At 36.6% G+C, this 13,279-nt stretch overlaps 1 protein-coding gene across 2 annotated transcripts; it reads left to right on the plus strand.

The window, feature by feature from the left end:
* The first annotated feature begins 14 nt into the window (after positions 1-14).
* On the plus strand, positions 15-6,700 carry LOC129450957 (fidgetin-like protein 2). 2 transcript variants are annotated; one of them, XM_055214009.2, is made up of 3 exons: positions 15-70; positions 360-454; positions 2,470-6,700. In XM_055214009.2, exon 3 carries the CDS (start codon positions 2,478-2,480, stop codon positions 3,285-3,287), a length of 810 nt encoding a protein of 269 aa, XP_055069984.2. In that variant the 5' UTR covers positions 15-70; positions 360-454; positions 2,470-2,477; the 3' UTR covers positions 3,288-6,700. The 2 variants fall into 2 exon arrangements, with proteins under 2 accessions (XP_055069984.2, XP_055069983.2); XM_055214008.2 differs by having other exon boundaries at positions 20-145.
* Positions 6,701-13,279: the final 6,579 nt, after the last annotated feature.

Genomic DNA, 13,279 nt, shown 5'->3' on the forward strand with positions numbered 1-13,279 from the left:
GGGTGGGGCTGTTGTCACGGGGACAGAGGGAGGTAACGTGGAGTTGAAGCCAAGAAAAGAGACAAAAAGAGTGAGTGTAAAGGCATGGCAGTGTAAGCTTGGGATATACTTATAAATGTTATACGCAATGGCGATACGTAGAGAGGTAATGCTATGTTTCTTATTGCATGCACATTTTAAAACACTGTGACGTATGTCTAAATGATATCTATTCACGACTGCCTTTCTGATCTAACTGATGGTATGCACGTGCAAGGAAAGAGACTTTATTGTTATATTGTATAATGCGTGTGCTTGTAAGCCTATGAGAAGGAAGTGTGACTCTATGCAAAGAGCAGTAATAACTTTTTGTATTTTAGGCATGTATGATGAACAATGGTCAAACAAATACTGCAAACCAATAGTCAACTCACAAAAACGACACACTGAATCGGAATTGAAGTAAAACAGCATGGTGAGTAAATGCATGTTAATGCAAAAAGGTTTACATTCTGCAACAGGAAAAGTGTGTGCAACAGTAATGGTTTAACCAGCTGTCTTCTCATTATGGCTTGTTTAACTATCATTTAAGAAAACCATTTGTTTTATTGATAACAGATCTATAGATCTGCCTACAAAGTTTATTTGCAGTCTCCAAACTTCTGCACGTCATGACTGATTGATTTTTAACTTTGCAGATCTCATACTAAAGTCTTTTTTGAGGTCTGGCCGTCCCGTATGTGTTTATGTGTGTGTGGAAATGATGTGCTCTTTGTAAATAGATCCCAAGCTGAATTCTTGGCATTCCGGGTGCAGCCAAATTTATGGATGGGATCCTGGCTCTTCAATGGGAATTCTAGGATCAGTGTGAATTTGAGGGAAGCAGCGTAAAAAGATCAGCGGCACAAAACATAAAAGTTAGAGAGATTTATGTATAAAACATGTGAATGTTTTCCTGGGTTAAATATATTTTTTTAAATGAACAAGAGTGTGTTAAGCAGGGATTTGTTGGGATTATTGAGGAATCTCATCTGTGGGAAAGGAAATTGACAAATGTGTCATTGTTCTTCTGGCCGCTTGAACATCAATCTGTCAATTCTAATCTGACTTCATCTTCCAGAAAACACACACACATTTATGCTGGTTTTAACATTTAATCCCTCATTTAATTTGTTTCACACTTCTTAAAATGTGCGAGATTATGAACTGTACTGAGAGTATGCAGATTAGGATGTAAAGAATGGATCACATCTTGTCCAGATTACTAAACACTTCCATATGGTTCGGTTTTGGAAATTAATGGTTTTGAAATGACATTAAAATGATGTATTCAAGCTTTTTATATATTTAAAGGTGCATTTAGTAATTAAAAGTTTATCCAAAAAATAGTAAATTCACCTTGAGCTTGTATTAACCACAATTCATACACTGCAAAAAATTATTTTCAATAAAAAAATCTTTGTGTTTTTGTTTTGCTTTCAGTAAAAATATGTAAAAATTCATAAATTAAAATACTTTTTCTTGATGAGCAAAACGACCCAAGAAAATAAGTCTGGTTTTTATACCAGAAATATCAAATTTAAGTTAATTTGTGCATAAAACAAGCAAAAAAAATCAGCTAATTTTTCTTGAAATTGTCTTGAATTTAGTGTTTAAGAAAAATGTTCAAGATGTTTTTGCTTACCCCATTGGCAGATTTTTTGCTTTTTTATGCACAAAATCACTTATAGTAAATTTCATATTTTAGGTCTAAAAACTAGACTTATTTTCTTGGGTCGTTTTGCTCATCAAGAGAAGGCACCTTGATTTGGGAATTTTTGGATGTTTTTTGCTGAAAACAAGACAAAAATACTAAGATTTTTTTTCGTGAAAATAATTTTTGCAGTGTATATTTGCAAAATCACGTACAGTCATACAAGATAACCATATAACTAATATAAAGTACACAACATTAATGCTTATGTAAATGCACACGGTGTGGACCACCTCATGGGTGTCGCTGTGACATTTTACATGTATGCTTTTTGCAGATGCATGCATTTTACAGTGCATTACAAGGTATACAGTACATTTCATGTGTTAAAGGTGCAGTGTATGACTTTTAGAAGGACCCTTGAAATGCAATATAATATACATACCTATATTATCAGTGGTGTATAAAGACCTTACATAATGTTTTGTTTTTATTACCTTAGAATAAGACATTTTTATCTCCTTGTCGCCACCATGTTTGTACAGTAGCCCTTAATGGACAAACTGTAGCTTCTCTTTGCAGTTTGAAATTGAGGTTGGTTGCATTTTGCAATCTTACCACTAGATGTCGCTAAAACTCACATTACACCTTTAAATGCATTCCTGACAGCTACTGTAAGTGTCAGCATGTCCAACTGCAACATTACCCAAAATGAATGAGTGCACCTTTAACACAAATGGCCTACTATGTATCGTATATGAAATGTGTGCGGTATATTTACCTTTTTACTTTCTCAGGTGTGGTAATGATGCAGTGGTCATCCGAGTGGGCGGAGCAGCACTACGATGTCTCCTCAACCACATCACCACCAGTTCACCCCAAGCCCCTCCCATTTCCACAGCCTAGTCGTCCTGGGTTCTCGGGCTACACCGACGATATCAGCGCCCTGAGTGCTTCTAGCTTGCTGAAGCGATACGCTGAGAGGTATTCCTTCAGTTCGGCCCTACCAGAGCATGGAAGTTTCCTGAGAAGTGAGCAGCATCAGGAGGCGTGGCCTGTGGGATACGGTGCAGAGGGTCCACCTGGTTTAGATGCATTAAAGGGGAATGGAAGTGATCTTACAGAACAACAGTACAGCGGTGGCCCGTCACCCCAGGATTACCCTTCATCTTACAGTAGCCAACACCTGCTCCCCAAACCATCCTATCTCCCATCACCAGCATTTGCCTTACCATCTGCCTACCTGCCACCCGCACCGGCCTATGCTTATCCCCAGCAGTGCAGCCTTACGGCCGGTTATTCCCACGGTACGCCGCCTTTGCTGCCCTCCGGCCTGCACACACCTACGCCTCTGAACCCCACCCTCCACAGTCCTTCGGATCCTCTGCGCAACCGGAAGTTCGGATTCGACCAATCCAAAACCGCCAGAGTGTCTCCTTACACGATCAGAGACAAGAGTGATCGGCAGACCGCTGACGGAAACGAAAGCTGCGGTACGGACGCCCAGAGCTACCGTCCGGAAAGACTGTCTGCCGATATTGAGGGGAAGAGTAGTAATGTCCAGCCTTTAGAGACAAGGTCTTATGGAGGCCCAGGACAGTACACATATCCTTAAATCTACTTAAAGGAAAACCACTGTTTTTCAATATTTTACTGTGTTCTTACCTCAACTTGGATGGATTAATACATACCTATCTTTTTTCAATGCGTGCACTTTGTACGGCGCTTCTTGAATGTGTTGGCATTTGGCCTGGCCCAATTTATTCCTATGGCTCCAACAAACGTTTTATTTTGTGCCACCATACTTACTCGTGTTAATACTCGTGTAACAGTCTTTAAATATGGAAAACATGGAAGTGTTTGGTGGCTTCTTAATTCATCCCTGTTTGGATCCTAGGGAGTGAATGGGGTTGGGCTGGGTGTTGGCACATTCATGAGGCGCAGTACAAAGATTAAGTGCACGCATTGAATGGGGATGGGTGTGGATTCATTGGTCTGGGTTGAGGTGGGAACATAGTAAAATATTGAAAAACGGTGGTTAAAGCGATGCTCAAGGCAAATATCAAAATAACCCCATGATGTACTCACTCTCGGGCAATCCGAAGTGCGTATGTCCATCATCTTTCATACCAGCAAATTTTGAGTTATTTTGGGAAATATCCTTGCTTTTCCAAGTTTATAAAGGAAGAAAACTGGGATTAGGATCAACTTCTGACTTTGGCCCTGTTTACACGTACATGGTTATTTTTAAAAACGGAGAGATTTACTTTCATTTTTGCCCCTCGTTTACACGCAAACGGAGAACTCGCCTCTAAAACCGATTATTTCTAAAAACTCCGGCCGAGTGGAGTGGAGATCTTGAAAATCTTCGGTTGCATGTAAACTAAGACAAACGGATGTTTAAGCAGGCAATGTCACAGAGTATGCACCAGAGCTCGCACCTACGTCAAAAGTGCAACCTATGTTTACATGTGACTGCTACTCTGAACGCTTCCAAGATCACATTTATGTTCGTGTTTGTATTTGCAAATACAGCTGCTCCATAATGTCGAGGAGCAGAGACGAGTGCTCGGGGGTCAGCAATTTTATGCGCGTTCGACTTCATGCGGCGCTGCAAAAACCGACAGACGGATGATATCAACGTACCGTGAGACCGAGTTGAGAAATCACACGTAGAGGTCTAATTTCGAATTGCTCTCGCGGTACTATGACGTCATCGAACACCTACTGCAACAACTCCTCCCTCCAAAACAAAGAACCAGTCCGCGTCACCACCAGCGCTGCCGGTGATTGGCTTATGTGGGCTTGAGCTTCTCTTGACGGCATATATGCACGGGTACGTGTAAATGAACACTTTTCTGAAAACTGACACGTGTGCACGATATTATTTTTGAAACCGGAGAGGTTGAAATGTCTGTTTATGAAAATAGCCGCCCACGTGTAAACATAGCCTTTGAAGCCCAAAAAAGTGCATTCATCCTTCACAGAAGTAATCCACACGGCACTAATGGGTTTATGGGAGTCTTTTGTGGGTAATCAATGCAATATTGTAAGGGAAATGTTAATATTTTAAACTTTGTAAACTGTGGTAGCTAGCTTCCGGTGGCAACGCCATCTTGGACTCACGCAATTCACGAGAGGCACTGCGCAACGTATACCCCAAGGCAAGCAACGCTCGCCACGCTAAAACTCTTGCGTGAACCACGTGACTCCAGGATGGCGCCGTTGCCGGAGGCTGGTTGTTATAGTTTATAAAGTTTGAAATTGGAATGTTTTCCTTGCAAGATCGCATTGATTAGCCCCAAAAGACCTTTGTTAACCCATTGTAGCCACATGGACTACCTGGGTGAAGGACTTTTTGGGGGTTTAAAATCAGAAGTTGTTCCCTGATCCCTGTTTTCTACCATTATACGCTCGCTTGAAAGATGATGGACATATGTATCCTGGATTGCCTGGGGGTGAGTGAGTCATGGGGTATATTTGATATTTGGCAGGAGTTTCCAATGAATGATCTCCGTGTTTGAGCTGTCTCAACTGAAAATAACTTGCACTGACATATCTTAAAATATGCCAATGCTATTGATTTGTCTCAAGGTGCACACCTGTGATGTCTTTTTCTATAGCATGTTTATAAAAGATGCTTAACTCCTAAAGCCTTGTCCTGGCTTTAGCTAAGCCTTGTCTGTGAAACCAGGCCTAGATGTTTTAGTATCACATATAACAATACTTCAACATAGGGCTGGGCGGTATATCAAGTTTGGTAATATATCTGTATTATTTCCCGGTGGGATACGGGATGAGACAATACCATCGGTATAGTAACCTGTTTACTAACCTGACAAATTTGAATCTGAGTTTTAACACAGACACTCTTTTGTATCATATTTTGACATTGTTGCATTCCTTATGACCTTAAATCAGGCTTTCTTTTTTATTTCATCCCTTACTCTATAATTATGCTGTGCAGTGAAGCACATTATGGTGACAAGCGCTAATCCACCACTTCAATCAATGAAATCCAAACCAAAGACTGAAAGGGTGGAATGGAAAACGAAGATGAAAGAGAAATAAGGTTTTCTACTTTGTATCAAGAAAATATGTCGTTTTGGCTTTGTTTGTTGGGTTCTCTTAAAAAAAGACAACATTACTGAATGATCAGTATTTTAATACTACACGTGAATGTTTTACAGTATGAGTGTGATATAAGGTTTAACATGTATTATTAGTCAGTGTGTCGGTTGTGATTGTCAGTGTTTTTCAAAATGATTATTGATTATAAAGACTCGTTTTAGGAATAAGAGCTAAGATTACTCTGTACCCTTTGAATGTAAATCAGATTTTCCTCAGGAATTGTGAATGAAGCCATACTTTTATATTATACAGATATTTGAGTTTGACAGAAGTTTATTGTGTATTTAGCTTAGATTCTTTACGTTCTCTAAATGTGACATTGGAAAATGTACGTTCTTATAAAGTCCTTAATGTCATACAGTACTATATTCGTAAATCTCAGCCAGTAAACATTAATAACAAATAAAATGCTTTTTTACCGTACACATATATCCAGCAACTTTAACAGTGCGAAGGCTAAAATATGTGTTTTACTGTTCCCCTATTGTGACTTTTACTATGGAAACCCTCTGAGCTGTCCCAGCCCCCTAAAGCTGATCACTGGATGTGCTTTCCTTTAACCCTTCGACCTCCACCCATTCTGTTTTAAAGGAGGTATGTGAAAGAATAAAGATCTTTTGTTTTGGTGAGGTAAGCAGGGCATACACTGAAATGTACAAACTAAACATTAAATGACAGTTCGGTTAATATTAAAATGTAAACTGGTTTGGTTTTAACACTTACGAATGCAATATATTGTAGTAGGGGGCAATGTAAAAAAGTATTAAATATGATCTACCTCACTTTTACGATGCTGTACGTTCAGAATATGCAATTGTGTGTTACATGCCTAAATGTCTACCTCAAGAAAAATACATGCAATAAAAATGTTATACCAATGCAAAATTTGGTTTTGTTTGCGTGTTGACCAAAGTTTGATACCCGATTTGGGACCTTGCGTATGAAATCCAGGCTGAAGTCTTAAAGGAACACTCCACTTATTTTGAAAATATACAAATTTTCGAGCTCCCTTAGAGTTAAACATTAGATTTTTACCTTTTTGGAATCCATTTAGCTGATCTCTGGGTCTGGTGCTACCACTTTTAGTATAGCTTAGCATAATCCATTGAATCTGATTAGACCATTAGCATTGCGCTAAAAAATAACCAAAGAGTTTCGATATTTTTTTTATTTAAAACTCGACTCTTCTGTAGTTACATCGTGTACTAAGATCGACAGAAAATTAAAAGTTGGGATTTTCTAGGCCGATATGTCTAGGAACTATACTCTCATTCTGGCGTAATAATCAAGGACTTTGCAGCAGTAACATGGGTGCAGCAGGCGTAGTGATATTACGCAGTGCCCTGCCATTGAAAGTTATTAAGGGGACTATTTTCAGCTGCTGTGTAATATCATTGCGCCTCCTGCAGCCATGTTACGGCAGTAAAGTCCCTGATTATTACGCCAGAATGAGAGTATAGTTCCTAGCCATATATGCCTAGAAAATCACAACTTTTAATTTTCTGTCGGTCTTCGTACACGGTGTAACTACAGAAGAGTCAAGTTTTAAATCGGAAAAATATCGAAACTCTTTGGTTATTTTTGAGCGCGATGCTAATGGTCTAATCAGATTCAATGAATAATGCTAAGCTATGCTAAAAAGTGGTACTGCCAGACCCGGAGATCAGCTGAATGGATTCCAAAAAGGTAAAAATCAAATGTTTAACTCTAGGGGAGCTGGAAAATTAGTATATTTTCAAAAAAAAAGTGGTGTCCCTTTAATCTAGTGTAAGATTGAGTATCAAAATTCCAGTAATTGATTTCACTTCGATTTCAATGTTTGACGTGACCTTAGTATTAATGATATCAAGGAAATCACCAAAAATAATTTTTCACAACCATTTGTGAAATGTTTTCAGATGCAAGGGGAATTCGGATGAAAAATCTGTTTGTAGTCCATTCCAAAACACATGCAGTCTAGTAGGACTGTATTAAATCCTTTAACAGGATTTACTTGCATATATTATTGTAGCTCCCTAAAGACCAGATACACAGCTGGTCCTGCTAGGTCACCTTGTACCCTGTCCAGTTTGACATTCAGATATCACGTGCCTTAATTCCCAACAGCGATCACAACCTTATGGCTGTGCAGATGTGTCTTTGTTTAAGCTCTCTGATCTTCTTTCATGAATTAAATCGACATTTACTACTTTACATGTTACTACTTATTATCATACATTATGACTATTTGTGTGTTTTCCTTCGGTGGCTAGTATATAAAGAACACTTGGGAAAAATCACTTTCCCTTTATGTTTGCCTATAACAGCTATTTAACTGTCCTTTTGAATCCCCTGAACCCGAACACTAACTAAACGCTAAACAGATGCTGACTTTTGACTCGCTTCTTTATTGTACCGCTCCCCCTTCCCAAGCTCCCTGCAGTCAAAGTGCAGCCGAGTGTGATAGATGTTCCCCATCCACCCCCACCACGCAGCCTCTGGTGCTTTGTTTTGAAGAAGTTTCAATACTGTGAAAGGCATTAAATCTGAGACTGATGAATTGTGTCTTTCATCTGACAGATCAACATCTTTGTGCTGTAAAAATTGACTGAAACGTGTTCATCAACTAAAAAGCAACCAGTGATAAATGAGATTGGTATGTGAAGTTGGACATCTGTAATTGACATCAATGCGTATGTCATAATAGCATCAGTTAGTCACCATGTGTACTGATTCAGAATCACAGTATATGGGTCAATGACGTGACCTTAATTATTTTGTTTCCGTATGGTTCAATTAAATGTGAAATAAATTTGCAGATTACTTGCATACATTCTCTTTTTGGAGGACCAAGACTAAAATTTGTGGTTTTATTTCATTTTGAAAGAATATTTGGGGGGAAATTGAAAAAATGTCAATGTGGTGTAGCCGGTCAACTGGTGTGTAAAAAGTATTTTTTAAATTAAAATATAAATATATTCATAAAATATATATTATATTTTATTCCACACAATAAAATATAATTATCTAGTTTAGTGTAATATGATTTTTTACATACATTTTACAGCATTTGTCAAAGATTATTTAGAAAACAGAGCTGCAGCATATGTCAGGACAAATATTACAAAAATGCATTAAAGTTTACATTTAGAAATAACTAATGAAATATTAGTTATACGTTTTTTTTTTTTTTTTTTTTTGATAATTACGCTTACATTCCACCAAGGCGGATAAAACATTTAATATTTATAATTCTTTGGTGCAATGGTGGTTACACCATTTGACATTTTCAGGTCCATGTCCATCCAGTCTTAACTTTCATGAAAATGGTGCAAATGTAACTTTTTATTGCATAAAATTAACATACACTGTGCATTGAAATAAACCTGTGCATGCCTTTAAAACAAGTTTTTTTTTTAATTGAGTTTCTAATCTTGCCAAACAGTTTTTGTCACTGACCCATATATATATACATATACCCAGTGTTGGGGAAAGTAACTTTTAAAAGTAATGCATTACAATATTAAGTTACTCCCAAAAAAAGTAACTAATTGCATTACTTAGTTACTTTTCATGGAAAGTAATGCGTACGTTACTTTTAGTTACTTTTGCGTTACTTTTTCTTGGCTAAAGCTTGATCTCTTTCAGGCCTTGCAGGTGTTTTTATGACTGAAAAGTTCTGCATTCAGAAATTGCATATTTCATCACAAAAATGTTTAGCTCTGGCTTGCCATCTCAGTTTCTGACTCAAACTGTTTCCACTCAGGCACAGAGAGTGCATACGTTTAGTTTAATTCAGTACATACTTTTTAATCAAATTAATTAAACTAAAAAAGTAACTTGAGTTACTTTTTTGAAAAAGTAACTCAAATATTAATGTGTACATTTAAAAAGTAATGCGTTACTTTACTCGTTACTTCAGAAAAGTAATATTATTACGTAACTCAAGTTACTTGTAATGCGTTACCCCCAACACTGCATATACCTTTATTATTATTTTTTATTATTATTATTATTATTCTCATTTTAATGGACCCCAACACTTAACAGTTTTAATGCAGTTTAAAATTGCAGGTTGGGATCGTTTATAGTCCTTTGAAACTGCAATTTTAAACTGCATTAAAACTGTTAAGTGTTGGGGTCCATTAAAATGAGAATAATAATAATAATAATAATAAATAATAATAATGGTATATGTGTCCATTAAAGTCCATTAAAATGAGAAAAATCCTGGAATGTTTTTCTCAAAAAACATAATTTCTTCTCGACTGAACAAAGAAAAACATCAACATTTTGGATGACATGGTGGTGAGTAAATTATCTGTGTTTTTTTTTTTAAGAAAATCTACTAATCCTTTAACTTAATCTGCATCTTCATCACTAGGTGTCAGCATAACGACAGCCATATTGTAACAAGTAAAATTGTGACCCTGCCTGTGAAAACCCAGCTAAAGTCATTTTTGTGATTTACTGTTTTCTACATAAAATCATCTTACACAATGTAAAGAACATTCTGTGAAAACATAACCATGATATCTTGACTGAGTATGGTCATGTCAAAAACTTTGATGCACACTCGGAAAAATGGTACAAAAGTTATATTGGTGCATATTGGTACCTCAGAGGTACATATCTGTATCAAAATGGTACCATACTAAAAAAAATTCTGAGAGTGCATGCTCCTAATCTCATAATTTGATTGAGATTTTAGCCTGGATTTTACAGACAGCACCACAAATATAATCTATTTTATTTTATATGCATGATATTATCACTTTCAGTAATAGTAATAGTAGTCAGTGCTTCCCTTAGTCCATAAATCTTCATTTAACCACAAGTCAGATGCAAGGACATATATACTTTTGTTTTACTTCATTCATTGTTTATCTTAAAGGGGACATATCATGAAAATCAGACTTTTTCCAAGTTTAAGTGCTATAAATGGGTCCCCAGTGCTTCCATCAACCTAGAAAATGTGAAAAAGATCAACCATTCTCTGCAAGCATGTGAGAATTAGGTCATTAAAATTTGTCTCCCCTTGTGATGTCAGAAAAGGATAATACCGCCCCTTAATCTGCACTATCCAACCACGGCACTGCCATTTAGTGCAGAGATCAGCTCATTTGCATTTAAAAGGACACACCCAAAATGGCACATTTTTGCCCACACCTACAAAGTGCCAATTTTAACATGTTATAAGAAATTATCTATATGGTATTTTGAGCTAAAACTTCATATATGTACTCTGGGGACACAAAAGATTTGACATCTTTGACAGTCTTGTGAAATGTTCCCTTTAAGACTAAACCCTGTGTAGTGTTAAGAGTGTTGTTGAATTCTGTAAGACACCATCATAAAAATGGTCAAAAAATGATCCCAGGCTGTCATGGGGGCAGGCAGTACCCTTTAAAAAGATCCTAATGGGTCATTCTATGAAAATGGTGGCTTTCCTGTCCCGGCCCCAACCAGGAAAAACACTTAAAATTGTCAGAAAATGACACAAAATATATGTTTTTTATTTTAATTGAAGTGTTTTATTATTAATCAAACATATGTAAGACAGTTATATTGCAAACCATTTTTTATATATATTGTAGAACACGGTCAGTGCCATGAAATTGGCTTGTCCCTCGAGTCAGGAGTCATGGTTTAATTACATATTTTGAGTTAAAAAATATATTATTCTCCCCCTTTAAATGTCATAATACAAAGGGAAATAGTACAGTTATTTAGTGGACTACTTAAAAAACTAAAATATCAACTAAATATTATAAATAATTTACAGGGAATACCTGTCCCTCAATTTCATGTCACTGGTGTTACAATTTATAAAAACCACCACTTTGAAAAAAAAATTAACATCCTTGCCAACTTCTTCCTGGGTCAAACATTCATTGTAGGCATGGCTGTTTTGAAAAGCACATGGTGAGTGTGCACTCTCTCCTCATCTTTTAGCAATTTGATAAATAATTTGATAATTTCATGCAAGGACTTAGGATGTGTCACTGGTGTTACTACAGTTTATAGTAAGGGGAAAGGAAATTTTATTTATATAATTTTTCAGATTGCATGATTAAGTGATTTATTTACAATTTAAGAAGTGTGGTTTGAGCTACTGTGGCCACATTCTTAAATATGCCATTGTGTCTGCAGATTTGTCACTGGTGTTATCATCACTGGTGTTACTGTTACTGCTTTCAAAAGTAAGCATTTTAAGGCTATCATCATTCAATTTTGATCACTCAACCTCAATTATTTCTAATGTTACAACAAAAAACACAATGGTAGAAATAGAAAAAGGTCACACAATAGAAATTTACGCATGCCAGTTTAAAGTAAATTATTACTAATCAAGACAATTTCTTAATATTAATTGCATATTTCCATTGCAAAAAATGTCAAGCTCTGTCCTGCCATCCCCGTTTCTGACTCAAACTGTTCCTGCTCAGGCGCGCACGCATAGAGTTTAAGTAATTCTACATGATTATTTTCAGTTTAATTCTGTACATACTTTTTTAAAAATCGAATTAAATAAACTGAAAAGTAACTTGCATTACTTTTTTTTTAAAGTAACTCAAATATTAATGTGAACATTTAAAAAGTAATGCATTACTTTACTCGTTACTTCAGAAAAGTAATATTATTACGTAATGCACGTACTTGTAAGCCGTTACCCCAACACTGCTAGTGCATAGCAATAGTAAAACACAAACCACTTATTCAACTCTACGTGTTTTAAAGAATTAGTCAATTTTCTCCAAAAAATCCAAATAATTTACTCATCACCATGTCATCCAAAATGTTGATGTCGTTCTTTGTTCAGTCGAGAAGAAATTAAGTTTTTTGAGGAAAACATTCCAGGATTTTTCTCATTTTAGTGGACTTTAATGGACACCAACACATAAAAGTTTTAATGCAGTTTAAAATTGCAGTTTCAAAGGACTGTAAACGATCCCAAATGAGGCATAAGGGTCTTATCTAGCGAAACGATTGTCATTTTTGCAAGAAAAATAAAAAAACGTCTATCTACGGTCCTGTGACGCGCCAGCGCGACCTCACGTAATTGCGTAATGCCATGGGAAGGTCACGTGTTACATATATGAAACGCACATTTGCGAACCATTTTAAACAATGACCGGAGATAGACGAGAAGTTGTAGTTTAAAAGTGCATATTTTTTATATATCGGTTCACTAGACAAGACCCCCACGCCTCGTCTGGGATCGTTCAGAGCCCTTTGAAACCCTGTTGAAACTGCAATTTTAAACTGCATCAAAACTGTTACGTGCTGGGGTCCATCAAAGTCCACCAAAATGAAAAATCCGGGAATATTTTCCTCAAAAAAACACAACTTCTTCTCGACTGAACAAAGAAAGACACCAACACCCTGGATGACATGGTGGTGAGCAAACCATACGGACCCTTTTTCAAGAAAATAGACTAATCCCTTAAAGCAACACTATGTAGTTTTTTTACCTTTAAATAATGTCTCTAAAAT

The sequence above is a fragment of the Misgurnus anguillicaudatus genome, chromosome 8 (assembly GCF_027580225.2).
Source record: "Misgurnus anguillicaudatus chromosome 8, ASM2758022v2, whole genome shotgun sequence".
NCBI classification, from domain to species: domain Eukaryota; kingdom Metazoa; phylum Chordata; class Actinopteri; order Cypriniformes; family Cobitidae; genus Misgurnus; species Misgurnus anguillicaudatus.

Coding starts and splice junctions, on each gene's coding strand:
- LOC129450957 (XM_055214009.2), top strand. CDS start 2,478: ATGATGCAGTGGTCATCCGAGTGGGCGGAGCAGCACTACGATGTCTCC.